The 17,391-nt window shown below is 35.1% G+C and overlaps 1 protein-coding gene across 1 annotated transcript; it reads right to left on the bottom strand.

Moving 5' to 3' along the window:
* Nucleotides 1-6,104: 6,104 nt before the first annotated feature.
* LOC106825940 (olfactory receptor 4C46-like) lies at nucleotides 6,105-7,034 on the bottom strand. The gene has a single exon (XM_014832967.2). The coding sequence runs from the start codon at nucleotides 7,032-7,034 to the stop codon at nucleotides 6,105-6,107; it is 930 nt and encodes a 309-aa protein (XP_014688453.2).
* Between the last annotated feature and the right edge of the window lie 10,357 nt (nucleotides 7,035-17,391).

Here is a 17,391-nt window from a genome sequence, read left to right as displayed (position 1 = left end):
AGAAGGAATAGAGGTAATTAAGTCCAAGCCTCTTGATCTATAGATGAAGACATCAGCTCTAACAAGAGGTTGGATAATGGTTGCAGATAGCCACTTCAGCATGGAGGTAAAACTTGGACTGGAATCCAGGCTTACTTTCTCCCACGTTACACTCTTGTCATCACAACTTGCATTGTATTAACCAATAAATATTTATCTATTAACTGGGAATCTGAAATATCTTTACAAACTAAAAGGTGTGAACCTACAATGTTGGATTCTTATTAAAATAGTCTTATTACATAACAGTGAGATGTTGATTATGACTGATAATTGAAAATAACATGTTTGATGATATCCCTTTACTTTGTGGCCTCAATATAAATTCTTTCCTTTGTGATTTTTTTTGTTCATTAAATTTTGGTTGTATAGCAGAAAGAGATACTATTTATCAAATGCCCATAAGGATGACATTGTATTAGGTATTTTTATATTATATCAGTCAGGGTCCAATCAGGAGACACACCACATAGTAATTTGAACATGGAAAGTTTACATAAAATTATAAACTATATCAGGGCATTAGCTAGAAAGGTATAATGAGTACTCTAAAGAATGTCCTGAGGGGCCGGTCCAGTGGCGCAGCGGTTAAGTGTGTGCGTTCTGCTTTGGACATGGCACCACATGGCAAGCCATGCTGTGGCAGGCATCCCACGTATAAAGAGGAGGAAGATGGGCATGGATGTTAGCTCGGGATCAGTCTTCCTCGGAAAAAAGAGGAGGATTGGCAGATGTTAGCTCAGGGCTAAACTTCCTCAAAAAAAAAAAAAAAAAAAAAGAATGCCCTGAGCCTGAGAAATAAATATCCAAGGAGGGATCCTATTTAGAAGGTGGAACTCCTCCCCAAGGCTGGGATTCCAATCTCTCGGAGAAAGTCTATTTGTTATCCACTGAATAGTAGAGGTTTACTGTGTTGTCATGGGTCAGAACTAGTTCCTAGTAACTGGACAGAGCCTTGCAGGCAAGAAAAAGCCTGGGAAGCTAGGAGCATATCACTGTGGTGCTGCTGGTCTGAGCTGATGTGCAAACAACTGTGGCTTGGACTGGCAAACAGGAAAGGTACAGGTGGACCAACGCTGACAGGAAAAAAAACTCTACTATGGCATAGCTTAGCCATGTTGGGAAACTGATCTCGTGGGTTTCTGTAGATTTGCTGGAATCTGACTGCGGAGGTGCCACTGAAACTCAGTGGGAAACTGTTCATGGAGGTATCAGTGTCAGCACCACTAGATGTCTCTCCTGCTCCCCAACTTCTCTGGAAAAAGAAAACACACTGTTGGAAGCTACATCATCAGAGCAAGATGAAAAGAGAAGCAAATTCAAGAGGCCATTCCTAAGACCACTGTCAATAAACCGTTTTTTAAAAATGTTTTCTTCTAGTAGTTTTATGGCTTCAGGTCTTACATTTAAGTAATCTCATTTGAATTGACTTTTGTATGTGGTATAAGATAAGAGTCCAATTTCATCCTTTTGCATGTGAATATCCAGTTTCTACAGTATCATTTATTGAAAAGATTATTATTTCCCCATTAAGAAGTCTTGGCACCCTTGTCAAATATTAATTGACTGTATATGCAAGGGTTTATTTCTGGGTTCTCAATTCTGTTTCATTGGTCAATGTGCTTGTTTTATGCCTGTACCATACTGTTTTGATTACTATAGCTTTGAAATGTAGTTTGAAATCACGAAGTTAAAGCATGATGCCTTCAGCTTTGTTCTCCTTTCTCAGGATTGGTTTGGTTACTCAGGTCTTTGGTGATTTTACACAAGATTTAGGATTGTTTGTTTGATTACGGTGAAAAATGTCATTCGAATTTTGATAGGGATTTCATTGAATCTACAGATGGTTTTTGGTACTTTGCACATTTTAACAATATTAATTCTTCCAATCCATGAACACAGAGTATCTTTCCATTTATTTGTGACTTTTTCAATTTCTTTCATGGATATCTTATAGTTTTCAGTGTAGAGATATTTCACTTCCTTGGTTAAATTTATTCCTAAATATTTTATTGTGTTTGATGCTACTGTAAATGGGATTATTGTCTTGATTTCTTTTTCATATAGTTTATTGTTAGCGTAAAGAAATAAAAGTAATTTTTGTTTTGGGTAGAGTTTTTAGGGTTTTCTACATCTATGGTCATGTTATCTGCAAGCAGATAATTTTAATTCTTTCCTTGCTTTTTCTTTCCTTCTTTTTTTTTTTTTTGTCTGTTCTTGCTAGTACTTCTAGTACTATGTTGAATAGAAGTGGTGAAAGTTGACTTCCTCATCTTGTTTGATATCTTAGAGGAAAAGCTGTCAGTTTTTCCCAATTGATTATCCTGTTAGCTGTGGGCTTTTCATAAATGGTCTTTATTGTATTGAGGAAATTGCTTTCGTTTTTTTGTGAGGAAGATTGACCCTGAGCTGACATCCATTGCCAATCCTCCTCTATTTTGCTTGAGGAAGAGTAGCCCTGAGCTAACATCTGTGCAAATCTTCCTCTCTTTCGTATGTGGGAGCCCCCACAGCCTGGCTGGTGAGTGGAATTTGTCCACACCCAGGATTCAAACTGGGGATCTGAGGCAGTGAACCCCGGGCCTCTGGAGTGGAGCATGTGGAACTTTAACCACTTGGCTGTGGGGCCAGCCCCAGAAATTTCCTTATAAATCTGTTTTGCTGAGAATTTTTATCATGAAAGAGTGTTGAACTTAGTCAAATGCTTTTCCTGTATCTATTAAGATGATAATGTGGTTGGCTTTCATTCTGTTAATGTATATATCACATTGATTTACATATTTAACCAATCTTGTATCCCAGCAATTAATCCTAATTGGTCTTGGTGTATAATCCTTTGGATGTGTTGAATTCAGATTGATAGCATTTTACTAAGATATATTTCTTATTAGTAATGGTTGAACAATACATTTTTTGAGTCCTTGCATGTCCAAAAATGTATTTATTTTATTTTTATATTTGAATTCTATATTGCATGACATAGAGTTAAATGTTACAGTTATTTTCCATTAAGAACATTAAAGACTTTTCCATTAAATCCCAATTCCTAGTTTTGTGGACAAAAAGTCTGATGCCAGTCTGATTTTTATTTCCCTCATAGCCTGTTTTTATTTTACAGATTTAGTATCCTAGTACTGAATTCTTAGTAATATACAAATTGATATTTTTAGAGTTCTGTTTTGGTGGTCAATCTTTTTTGGTTTTTTCCTAAAGATATAAAATGGCTAGGGATGTTTTCAGAGACCACTGATGTCTGCTCATGGTTGACCAAATCACACTCTCCCTTGGTAATGTGTAATACTTGTGTGGCTTTAATTGCCATCTATATTCTGAAGGCTCCTACATTTCTCTGACCTACATCTTTCTGAACATCAGAAACATATATTCAATTGTATACAGCTACTTGAATCTCATTCAGCACATTAAAAACAGATTAATCTTCTCTCTGTTCCATCTATCCAGTAAGCTAAACCAGAAACTGGATGTTACCCATGACTTTTCTATCTCTAACATCTGCTGTCAAGTTCTTTTGTTTATAACTCCTAAATATTTCTAAACCCTTCTCTATCTCTCTGTTAGTTTGGGTTCACTAGATGCAAACCCTGAGATGGCTATTTTTATGAAAGTGATTTGTAAGTAGAAAGGGTTGAATAAAGCTGACTATTGTAAAGGAAAGAAAAGATGTGGTCACAAATGGATTCCAGTTTTAACCTGCAGCTACAGGAGCTCTGGAGTATACATTGTACCACTGAACTGGTTCCATCTTGAAGCAAGGGGACCAGGCATTTTTACTCCCACTCCAGTCATTCATTGGCCACTGGTAGGTCCTGGGATGGTTAGGCTATGAGCTGTTAACAGCCCAAGCACACAACAGCAGGGGACCTGGGTGCACTCTTGGTGATAGGAATTAGGGCTGGACACAGCAGTGTCCACCAAACTCAACATCTTCACTAGAACCACCAGAGGTCAGTCCTCCACACTTTCACACCCAAATCATTACAGTAACCTCCTAACTGCTCTCCTATCAGTGTTGTTGCCTGCAAACCGTTTCCCATACTGTAACTAGAGTTATCATTCTAAAACTCAAATCTAACTGTTTAAAAAAAAACCTCAAATCTTTCACTAGGTTAAAAATGTTTGCAATGTTCTTTCCATAGTACTTAGTATTGAGACTTAACACAATTATGAAACCTGTTTTGATCTTACCCATCCTTGTCACTGCAGTTTCATGTCTTGCCCTTTACCCCTTTACAAGCTCAGTGTTCAGAAACAGTAGGACATTCAATACATAATTTTTGCATGAAAGGATGAATTAATAGCCATAGCCATATTAAATTAATTAGGTTTTCTGTGTACCCTTTTTTACCTCCTAGAATTTGCTGTATATTCCATCTCCTAGGACACTCTCCTTCCATCTCATGCCTGTTCACTCTGCCAACCAACTTCTTTTAATCCATGCAGTCCTATTTTTGATGTCTTTTCATGTAGGAATCTTTTCCTGAGCCTGCAGGTGTTTTTTGTCTGTTACCCCAGTGTGGTTTCATAGCACCCTGTAGTTCCACTATTTTATCACTTATAACACTGTTGTAATTTTCTGCTCCCTCCTGTGAGTTTTTCAATGGATACTAAGCTCTGTGAAGGCAAAACTTAAGTCTCTTTTTATTCACCACTGAAGCCTCAGCAGCTATCAATGTGCCTGATACATTCCTTGGGCTCAAAAATATTTGTTGATAATGAATGAAGAATGGAGGAGTGAAAGGAATATATTTATCCTGAAGTTGCTTTCTGCATATATGGAGTAAGCTATTTTTAAAAACAGCTTTCAGTAATGAAATGTTACCAAAAAAGTAATCTGGTTACCAGAAAAGTATAATATAAACCACTCATATTAATAAGATAATAAATTATCCTCAGAGCAAGGAGAATATTAAGTTAAACTATTTGCTGATATGCTGAAAATTGTGTTTTCAATTTCTTTCTCATCCTCAGTTTAAGCAAGAGTAAAAACAAACTGTGTTTCCCCCAAGGGTTCTAGGCAAAATTCTCCTTAGGGATGAATCAGATAAAAGTAGAAAAGAATTTCTCTGGCTCCAGTACCACTTTTTTGCTCTTAATTTATTGAATTTATTCACTTTCCTTTATACTTTCATTTATTCATTCAATATTTATTGGGCACCAGACATTTTTCTACCTTGTGGAAGGTAGTATTACATAACAGGCAAGTACATTAAAGGGAAGGCTGTATATTTAATAAGTATAGATTCCTGTTTTACCTCAAAATATTTTTTATTTGAATCACTACTATTTCAGATGGGTTATCAGCATAAGATGGCTGATATGAGCAATACAAAAGGATTCTGAAGCTTACAAGGAAGTTTGGAAATATGGTATAGTCTTCATTACCTACCCCTCAGAGGTTAAATAGTCAAAGGTTTTACAGCCCTAAAGTAGTTACATACCATAATGTTACAGGCAACATGAGGCAATCAATTGTGATATGTAAAAACAAGCACAGTTATTAATGAAAAAGTATTAGATTAAACCATTATATGTTTTGTGTCCATCACAGTCCATGCATCAATTAATGGTAACAGTATAATTAACTGACCTTTCTATCATTTTGTCTGATAGTTAACAGCAGTTAAGCACATGATCTGGGAAATCAGTCAATTCTGGTTAATGGCTTTCCAATAGATTTGTTATAATACCTTCCCCTTTCTGTCATTTTCATCACCTGTAAAATGTTGATGATAGCACTCCTTACCTACCTGGATTTCTTCAGAAATTACTGGTCAATTACAATAAATGTTATTAGAAGGATATACATGGTTGAAGGCAATAAATCTAAAGTCTAATTTGATAGCATTTTCTAAATATGGAAAGAGTGGTCTTGGGTTATATTTTTCTCTCTTTTCCTGTACCTATTTCTGCTCTACTCAATGCAGAATCTATGATTCACAGCTGATAATTTTCTTCTTTATTCCACAAGTGTACCTTACTGAGATAATCTACAATGTCCTTTTGGCTCTTGCCTCAGTTGAATCAATGTTGGTCTCCAGGCACATTTATTTCTCACATGAAATAGCTTTCCTATGACATAACTTCCCAATAGCATTTTTCATCTGGGCATTTCTCAAGGTATAGATTAAGGGATTTAACGTGGGAGTTATGATATTGTAGGATACAGCAACTGCTTTATCAATCAATACAGTAGCTGAGGGTCTCATGTACACAAATATACAGGGCACAAAGAATAAGATGACCACTGTGATGTGGGAGGCACAGGTGGAGAGGGCTTTGCGCCTTGCCTCCAAGTTGTAGGTCCTTAGGGAGTGCAGAATGACCACATAGGAGACCACCAAGAGGAGGAAGTTTAACAGGCAGATGAATCCACTGTTGGCAGCAACAAAGAGCCCTAGAGTGTGTGTATCAGTGCAGGCAAGATTAAGCAAAGGATTCAGATCACACATAAAGTGATCTATGATGTTAGGGCCACAGAAGGGTAATCGGAAGATGAAGAGGATCTGTATGGTTGCATGAAGAAATCCTCCCACCCACACCACTCCCACTAGCAGGACACAAACATGCCGATTCATTATAATCGTGTAGTGCAAGGGCTTGCAGATGGCTACATAGCGGTCATAGGCCATCACAATGAGCAGGATGCTCTCAGCACCTCCAAAAAAATGTTCCCCAAATATTTGGGTCATGCATTCATTGAATAGGATGGTCTTCTTTTCATGGAGTGAGTCTATGATCTGTTTGGGGATACTGACAGAGGGAAAGCAGGCATCAATAAAGGAGAGATAGGCCAGGAAAAAGTACATGGGAGACCTCAATGATAAGCTGGTGGTAATGGTGACCATGATGAGGACATTTCCTATCACAGTGGCGATGTAAATGACAAAAACCACAGCAAAGATGATTTTCTGCATCTTTGGATTCTCTGTGAACCCCAGTAGAACAAACTCTGTTACATTGTTCCGATTTTCCATGTGTTTCATGTGATGGTTAATTAAATTACCTGAAAAGAAAACAATTTTTATTAATGCTACCTTGAATAATTGAACTTTCCATTCTACCATGTAATAAATTATTGGACTTTATTTAGTTTTGAATTCTTTAGCCTGTTGTGTGTGTGTGTGTGTGTGTGTGTGTGTGTGTGTGTGTGTTTGTGCATTGGAAATAAAGACTATGAGAGAGTTCTGGAAGATTACTCCAATTGCCTCCAATGGGAAGTCTTTGCTAAGGTTATAGACATTAGGAATTTTATTAACAGATAGGCAGGAGAATACCTGTGCACACTTAATCATCCCAGATGACTAAGAGGCTAACTTGAAGTAGTAGATTGCACACACACTTACATCCAAGCCTATAAAGGAGGTAGAAGATTGATGTAAAGTCCATAAATGCAAAGCTACAGAATTTTTCCTTTAATCTGTAGGAAATGGGAAACCACAGAAGGTTATTGAGAATATGATTGGAAGGATGACGAGGAATTTGAAGAAGAGGGATTGTTGGATATTATTCTAGTAAAGATCTTTGTGTGCCTTCGATGAAATGGGCTGAGGGTCAGTAAAGGGGTGGAAGGCAGACACAGGAACCGCAGTAGCAGACTATTTATAATAGTTGAATAAGAAGTTACAGGGCATTGGTAATAAGAATGTAAAGAATGGAAACAAGAGCTACTTAAAAGTAGTCATAATGCATGTTTCCTAAATCCAATGATATTAAAATACCTAATAATATATACTTTTAAAAGTTTGATGGCTAGTGATGATATAGTAGCAAATGTTTGCACACATGATCCCTTTTCATATGATAACAACCTGTGTTGTTCGTATTACATCATCCATTTTTCAGATGAGGAAGAAATCTCAGAGACTAATAATAACTATAGTAGCAATGATAATATTACCTAAAACTTACTGAACACTTAATGTGCTTTAAGTGTTTTTGCAGACATTTATTTAATCCTCACTACAAACCTACCAGATGGTTACCACTATCATTTTTATAGTTATTTTTCACATTAGGAAATAGAAGCACAGAGAGGTTAAGGATCTTGGCCAAGGTCAAGCAGCTAATAAAGGGCAGAACCAAGATTGGATCAGATTATACTTGTTAATTTTTTCCCTCCAAATGCTTAACCTATATGCCCTATGTTGTTACATTATAATAAACAATATTGAACTAGTAACCTTTTTTGTTATAAGCATAATAATTATAATTACTTTAATACTACTTCAGAGGCAAGATTATATGGAGAAATTCTATCAGCTCACACACAACATACATGCACTGACATATTGGAACTCCAAAACGTTAAGAAAAATGTGATACTGCTTTCATTGAACAACCCTTTTATTCTGGCCTCTCCATGATCTCCAGATATTCCTTCTTACATCTCCCTTCAAAACATGGACTCCAAAAGATATTAAAAACAATTTTCTGAATGGTTAAGTGTATTGGTTTAAGAATCAAAAAGATCAGATTAGAATTCTAGTTCTTCTACTTGCAATATCTTTGCTGGGGTATATTACTTTGGCACTTTACATTCCTAGTTTTCTCATCTATAAAGTGAGAATAATAATATCCACCTCACAGGCTGCTTTGATATTTATTTGAGGGAACAGATATGAAACATAGACCACAATATTTGGGGCACACATAGAACTTTCATTTTATGACTGTGTATGCACCTAGGAGATAGGAAGAATCGACTGTTTGATCAATAATACAGAGAAACACTTTATGCAATGAGCTCAGGAAGAATTGTCTCCAACTTTGCTCTCAAAGAATCCACAGAGATTGATATTATACAGAGCAGTAGATCTTGGGAGGTATTCTCCATGTTTGTGCTTGGACTAAACAGTTGATGGTTTATGTCATTTAATATTCACATTTATGTCTTTTGTGTATGTTCAGTGTACTCAATTTTTTGTCTATTAGTCTGATGATTAATCTTGTTATTAAAGGATATGTCTCATGGGAAAAGTATATCTTCTATCAGACAGCTGAGTCCTACAGTTTGCTTAACTTCTATGAGCCTCAAAATTTTCAACTGTCAAATTAGGTTAATGATAATTATGAATTATCTTTTGAAGAATTAGGATGAGGATGAAATACTCTCTTATTATATCTGAAAAATGTTGAAAAATAATGAGTACTATGTATGGAAAGTAGCAATCTTTAATAAGCATCAGCACTATTGAAAAACTTACCTTAGTGATCTTAGATAATCTCAATGACGTTTGGGGGTGTCCAGAAATAATTCCATATTTAAACTAACCGCCTCTTGTAATGAGTAACTTTCAATATGAAGTATATGTCACACTTGGAAAAAGCCTATTCAGATACTTAACTACCAAATGAATACTTGTTAAGAAATTGTATACATTGAACATGTGCAATTTATTTTGATATATCAATTTATCACAATAAACCTGTTTAAAAAAGTGTTCATATGAGTCTAAATCTTTCCATCTAGCCTAAAGCCTCAAAAGTTATTCATAGAAAACCTGCTTGAAGCATGTTTTCTAGTTTTGGCTTTGGAAAGGATTCACTTGAAACACTGTGGAGAAATTATCTTCTGTACATGGCTCTGGTCCAAAGGGCAAGAGGCAGATAGTGTGAAGAAAACACATTCTAAGTGTTTACTCTGCCCATGATGAATCTTGGTCTGGAGAGGTGAACAAAGCAAAAACATTTTCACCTTTCCCTGTAGAAATATTTAAAAAGGTTTCCATAAAGCTTCAAAGAACTTGTCTTGTAGCTACTACTTTCTCTCCCAGGAATTAATTATCTCCATTGCTGGAAAGGCTTTGTATTAGAAACAGGTATTCTGGAGAGACATGTTTGAGAAACATTCATTCTTGAGTGGGGAATTATATTCTCTACACTTGGAGGCTAAGTATGTAGGAGTCCCATTGCTCTATCTGAAACTGAGTTGTTAAGAATGTTGAATGTCATGTGAATAGCAGGGTAATATGAAGGCGGCATAATTACAATACGTGGAGCTGTGATGTAGTTTCCCTGTTGACTCAGGTCACAGAAGAGTTTTTGTTTTCTTATCAATATTAAACATTTATTGGAAAACCATATTGATTGTATGAGAGCTAGATCAGTGAGAGCATAAAGTTAATGGTGGCCATTTTAAAGTTCTTAAAACTAAAAGCTGTTTTTATTTTTTTTTTTGCCCAGATTTGTTGAAATGTCATGGACAAATAAAATTATGTATATTTAGGTGTATAACGATCTTTTAAAATTGATGTCATAATAGTTTATAATATTGTGAAATTTCAGGTGTATATTATTTTTGTCAGTCACCATATAAATGTGCCCCTTCATGCCTTGTGCCCACCCCCCAAACCCCCTTCCCTTCTGGTAACCACTAAACTCTTCTGTTTGTTTGTGTGTTAATTCATCTTCTACATATGAGTGAAGTAATACGGTGTTTGTCCTTTTCTGTCATGCTTATTTCACTTGCATAATACCCTCAAGGTCCATCTAAGTTGTTGCAAATAGGACAATTTTGTCTATTTTATGGCTGAGTAGTATTCCATTGTATATTTATATACCACATCCTCTTTATCCAATCATCAATCAATAGGCACTTAGATTGCTTCCATGTCTTGGCTATAGTGAATACTGCGATGAACATGGGGGTGCATAAGTCTCTTTCAATTGCTGATTTCAAGTTATTTGGATAAATACCTAGTAGTGATATAGCTGGATCATATGGTATTTCTATTTTTAATTTTTTGAGAAATCTCCATGCTGTTTTCCATAGCGGCTGTACTGGTTTGCATTCCCACCAGCAGTGTATGAAGGTTCCCTTTTCTCCACATCCTCTCCAACATTTGTTCTTCTATTTTGGTGACTATAGCCATTGCAACAGGTGTAAGTTGATATCTTAGTGTAGTTTAGATTCACATTTCCCTGATGATTAGTAATATTGAACATCTTTTCATGTGGCTGTTGTCTATCTGTATAGCTTCTTTGGAAAAATGTCTGTTTATATCCTCTGCCCATTTTTTCACTGGGTTGTTTTTTTGTTTTTCAGTCATGTGAGATTTTTTTATATATTTTGGAGATTAATCCCTTGTCAGATGTACGATTTGCAAATATTTTCTCCCAGTTGTGGGTGGTCTTTTCATTTTGTTCCTGGTTTACTTTTCCTTGCAGAAGTTCATTAGTCTGATGAAGTCCCACTTGTTTATTTTTTCTTCCATTTCCCTTGTCTGAGTAGACATGGTATTTGAAAAGATCCTTCTAAGACCAAGGTTAAAGAGTTTACTGTGTATCTTTTCTTCTGGCGTTTTATGGTTTCAGATCATACATTCAAGCCTTTGATCCATTTGGAGTTAATTTTGGTGCATAATGAAAGATAATGGTCTCTTTTCATTCTTTTGTGTGTGGCTGTTTTTCCAACAGCATTTAATGAAGAGTCTTTCCTATCTTTATGCTATGTTCTTAGCAGCTTTGTCGAAGATTGGTTCTCTGTAGATGTGTGGTTTTATTTCTGGGATTTAAATTATGTTCCTTTGATCTTGTGTCTGTTTTTGTACCAGTACCATGCTGTTCTGATTACTATACCCTTGTAGTATATTTAAATTCAGGGGTTGTGATACCTCTGCCTTTGTTCGTTTTTCTCAGGATTGCTTTAGCTATTTGGAGTCTTGTGCTGCCTCATATGAGTTTTAGGATTCTTTGTTCTATTTCCATGAAGAATGTCAATGGGATTCTGATAGGGATTACATTGAATCTGTAGATTGCTTTAGGTAGTATGGACATTTTAATTATATTTATTATTCCAATCCATGTGCATGGAATAATGTCTTATAGCTTTCATTGCATAGGTCTTACACCTCCTTGGTTAAATTTATTCCTAGATATTTTATTCTTTTTGCTGCAATTGTAAATTGGATTGTATTCTTGAATTCTCTTTCTCTTAGTTCATTATCAGAGTGAAGAAATGCAACCTGTTTTTTGTAAATTGATTTTGTAACCTACAAACGTTCTCTACTTTTTCATTATTTCTAATATTTTTCTGATGGATTCTTTAGGATTTTCTGTATATACAATAATGTTTTCTGCAAACTATAAATCAACTACAAGAAAAAAGCTAGGAAAGTGGACAGCTTTTTTCTTGTAGTTGATTTCTAGTTACATAGCATTATGGTTGGAAAAGGTGCTTGATATGATTTCAATATTCTAAACTGTATTGATTCTTGCCTTGTTTCCCAACATATGCTCTATCCTTGAGAATGTTCCATGTGCACTTGAGTAGAATTTGTATTCTGCTGTTATTGGATGGAGTGTTCTATATATATCTGATAAGTCCACCAGTTCTAGTTTATCATTTAAATCCAGTATTTCCATTTTGACTTTCTGTCTGGATGATCTATCCATTGATGTAAGTGGAATGTTGGGGGCCCCTAATATTAGTGTGTTCTTGTTAGTATCTTTAGGTTTATTAATGATAGGTTTGTGTACTTTGGTACTCCTGTGTCGATGCATATATATTTTTAAGTGTTATGTCTTCTTGCTGGAGTGTCCCTTTTATCATTGTATACTGCCCCTCTATGTCTCTCATTATTTGTTTTGCCTTGAAGTTTACTTTGTCTGATATAAATATGGCAACACTTGCTTTCTTTTATTTGCCATTAGTATCATCTTCCCTCCCATCACTCTGAGCCTCTGGTTGCCTTTCGAAATGAGATGTGTTTCCTGGATGCAGCATATTGTTGGGTCTTTCTTTTTAATCCATCACTGCATTCTGTGTCTTTTGATTGGGGTATTAAATCCATTTACATTTAGAGTTATTATTGATATATGAGTGCTTAATTATGGCATTTTATGACTCATTTTGGATGTCTTATGCATTTCCCTTGTTTCTCGTACCATATCGTTCAGACTATGTATTCACTTTTGTAGTTCTCTATGATGGTTTTTTAGTTTTCTCTTTGCTTATTATTTGTGTCTCTATTCTAATTATTTGTTTAGTGATTACCATGAAGTTTGTATAAAAAAATCTCATATACGAGATAGTCTATTTTCTGATAGCCTCTTTTTCCCTTAGGCTTAGCTGATTCCATGTCTTTCCTGTTCCTCTTCTAAGTTATTATTGTCACAACTTATTCCATCTTGTGTTGTTAGTTTGTGGTTAAAAATGATGAGGTTGTATTTGTTTTTTATATTTTCCTTCCCTTTATCTTTAATGTTATAACTAAGTGTTTGCTAACCAGTGTGATAGAGTGCTACAATTTTCTTACTCTATGTATTTATCACCTTGCTAAAGGCTCTGTAACCCCTTTCCTTTTTTTTCAGATATGAGGGACTTCTTGAGCATTTCTTATAGGGGGAGGCTTGTGGCAATGAACTCCCTTAATTTTTTGTTTATCTGGGCAAGTTTTTATTTCTCTATCATATCTGGAGGCTATTTTCACTGGATACAGCATTGTTGGCTGAAAATTTTTGTCTTTCAGTATTTTGAATATATCACTCCACTCTCTCCTAGTCTGTAATGTTTCTACTGAGAAATTTGCTGCAAGCCTGATAGGGGTTCCCTTGCAAGTTTTCTTCTGCCTCACTTCCCATAATATTTTTTGTTTGTCATCGGCTTTAGTCACCATTACTACTATTTGCTTTGGAGAAGGTCTTTTTATGTCGATATCATTAAGAGTTCTAATAGCTTCCTTCAGTTGTATTTCCAGCTCCTTCCCCATGTTCAGATAGTTCACAGTTATTATTTCTTTGAACAAGCTTTCTGCCACCAGGATTGATTTCTAGGTGGTCATTTACCTTCTGGTCTGGAGTAAAAAATAGAAAATGAGGTGAGGTTCCACAAGGATATAAAATTCAAGAGAAGCATGTAATTCTAAAGATAAGGTTTTGCTGAAGATTCTATGATGAAATAAGCTTCATGAATAGTATTGTAACTATCATTATATATTAAATAATATATAAAGATATTTATTTTTATTTAAAGATTATTATATATAATAATTTATAAATATTATTAGAATTATACTTATTATAATAAAATATTAATATATTTTTCCTACTGTTTGCGTGTGTTTGTGCCTTTTCTTTTTTTAATCTTTTATTATTTTTTTAAGTGCAGTAACATTGGATTATAACAATATATAGCTTTAAGATGTACATCATAATATATTTCAAAGTCTGCATGCTCACCACCCAAAAACTAATTATAGTCCATCCCTTCAAATGTGATCCTAATCACCCTTTTAGCCCTCCTTCCTTCCCCCATGGTAACCACCAATCCAATCTCCATTGCTGTGTGTTTGTTTGTCATTGTTTTTATCCTCTACTTATGAGTGAGATCGCATGGTATTTGACTTTCTCCCTCTGACTTATTTCACTCAGCATAATACCCTCAAGGACCATACTGATACTATCTGGTCACAGATTCCAACTGCCACAATTGGGTGGGGGTCAAGAGCTGTGTATTCTCATTCCACCATGATCCTGGCTCACTCTCTCACAGCTGCTGCTTTTCTATCATATATGTGTGCACTCTGCCTCAGTGGCTGAGTGGCAGTGTTATGCAGGAGGGAGGGGCACTTTCTTTCACCTGCCCAATCTCTGGGGCATTATCACTCTGACATCCCTATCAGCTGTCCTGGTGTGCAGGCTTGATGAAGACGCCACCTCAATAGCTTAGTCACCTCTTTGTGGGGCTTTCCCACAGGCTGTGAGGAAATTTGGAGAACAAACGTCTTCTTTCAGAGGGATGCCACTCCCCCATCACTTATCAGAGTTGCCTGCAGTCCTGTGCCCTGGGTCACCGCCATTTGAGGAGGGAGAGGAGATCCCCTTACCTCCTTTCACTTCCTGTAGGGGGTCCAACATGTCCACATTTAGACATATGGCTACCTGTATCTCTCAGACATCTTTTGTGTTGTGTGAATGTTCTATTGGTATATGAATGCCTTTTTTATTGTATCTTAGAGAGAAGAGTCTAAGGGAAGGGTTCACTCTGCCATGATGCTGATGTCACACTTATAACTCGATATTTTGATCTTAGTGTACATTCTGGTAATTGCCATATTTGAGCTATTTTGCATATTCATCATTCACATAATTACTATTGTTTTTGTAGTGAGAACACTTAAGATCTACCCTCTTACCACATTTTAAGTATATGATACAGTATTGTTAACCATAATCACATTGCTATACAATATATTTCAAAAAATATATCTTGTGTAAGTGAAGCTTTGCTCTGCATGATCAACATCTCCCTATTTCTCCCTCCCCCAGCATCTGGCAACCAACATTCAACTCTCTGCTTCTACAAGTTTGAGTATTTCACATTCAACAGATACGTAAAAGCATGCAGTATTTTTTATTTCTGTCTCTTGCTTATTTTACTTAGCCTGATGTCTTGCAGTTTATTTGTCACAAATGGTAAGTTTCCTTCTTTGTAAAGACTATACAACATCCCATTGTACATTTATAAGACATTACCCATTCATGCATCAACAGACATATTGGTTGTTTCCATATCTTGTCTATTGTGAATAATGCTGCAATAAAAATGAGTGCAAATATGTCTTCAAGTTATGGATTTCAATTCCTTTGTATACATAGCTGGAAGTGGGAATGATGGATCAAAATTAGTTCTATTTTTAATTTTTTAAGGAATCTCCATATTGTTTTCCATAATAGCTGTGCCAATTTATATTCACACCAACAGTGCACAAGGGTTTCCTTTTATCCATGTCCTCAAGAACTCTTGATGTCTTTTGTCTTTTTGATAATTACTGTTCTTACAAATAGGAAGTGGGGCCTCATATGATTTTTATTTGCATTTCCCTAATGATTAGTCATGGTAAACTCTTTTCCATATATCTGTTGGCCATTAATATTCATTCTTTTGAGAAATAACTATTCAGGTTCTTTGCCCATTTAGTAGCTTTGTAATATATTTAAAAATCAGTAATTGTGATGGCTCCAATTCTCTTCTTCTTACTCAATGTGACTTTGGTGATTCAGATTTTTTGCTATTCCACATGAATTTTTATTCAAAAGCTGTTTTTTGCTTTTCTCAGATGGGTATTGAAGTATCCAAAAACCTTAGAAGGCTCCAGATTGCAGTTATATATGGTATTTATGGACTAATCAGTACGGAATACTGGACAGCATTAAAAATGTGTGAAGATATCAAAAATAGGAGAACATTCCAGTTGTTCAACATGTTAGGCACTTGGTATTGTTAGTTGTTTTCCTTTGAGTCATTCCAAGAGGTATGTCATGGTAAACTATTGTGATTTAATTTTTACTTCCCTGATTTAATGATATTGGGCATTTTCTTTTTCATGTTCTTATTGACAATTTGTACATCTTTTGTGGCATTTATGTTCATGTCCTTTGTACATTTTAAAAATAGGGTTTTCAAAAATTTGTAATTTAATATATTTAGATTTATATAAATTTCCCCTGCTCCTTGGATTGCACTTTAATTCTTAAAAATGGTGATATCTGATGAGAAGATTTAAAACTTTGATAAGGTCCAATTTTTCATTTTCTCTTATGTTATGCACTTATTGGGTCACATCTAATAAATATTAGTCTACCCCAATAAATATCATAGATGATGATGATGATGATGATTATTATAAACCAGCTTTAATATGTAGCTCTCTGTCTCATTTTGAGTTAATTTTTGTATGTGGTGTAAGGAAGTGGTTAGCATTTATGTTTTTCATTACAGATATCCTATCAACACAATACAATTTTTTAAAATTCTGTTCTTTAGCCATGAATTACCTTGGCAATGTTGTAAAAAAATGAGTATATTCAAGTTTGTTTCTGTACATTCTATTATTTTTCTGAACATATTTATATCTTTATCATTATGCCAGTACCACACAGTGCTGATTAGAGAAGCCTAAGCCTTGAAATTAGGTAAAGTTCCCCAGCTATTTTTTTAAGAATTAACTGTTATTCTGAGCCCTTTCAATGTTCTACATTTCTGTATACATTTCAGAATAGATTTTTCAGTTTCTGGAATAATCCTGTTGCCGTTTTGATTGGAATTGCATTGAAAATGTAGAATTGATACTAAACATATTGGATTTTTTTCCTTCTAATATGGTATAGCTCTCTATTTATGTGTACATATAAATTTCTCATCAATGTTTTCTTGTTTTCATGCAGAGATGTTGAATTTCTTTTAAAAATATAAACCTAATGTTTCATTTTTTAAAATAGTAGTATACGTAGTATTTTGTCTCTAACTTCAATTTCTAATTATTTATTTCTTTTGTAGAAATAAAATTGATTTTTTATATTGAGGTTGTAACCTGTGTCCTTTCTAAACTC

The sequence above is a fragment of the Equus asinus genome, chromosome 17 (genome assembly GCF_041296235.1).
Source record: "Equus asinus isolate D_3611 breed Donkey chromosome 17, EquAss-T2T_v2, whole genome shotgun sequence".
In the NCBI taxonomy this organism is placed as follows: Eukaryota; Metazoa; Chordata; class Mammalia; order Perissodactyla; family Equidae; genus Equus; species Equus asinus.
The sequence above is the reverse complement of the archived record's forward strand: the minus strand, read 5'-3'. Positions and strand labels throughout refer to the sequence as shown.

Excerpts from the sequence above, each read along its gene's own strand:
- LOC106825940 (XM_014832967.2), bottom strand. The coding sequence starts at position 7,034 with ATGGAAAATCGGAACAATGTAACAGAGTTTGTTCTACTGGGGTTCACA.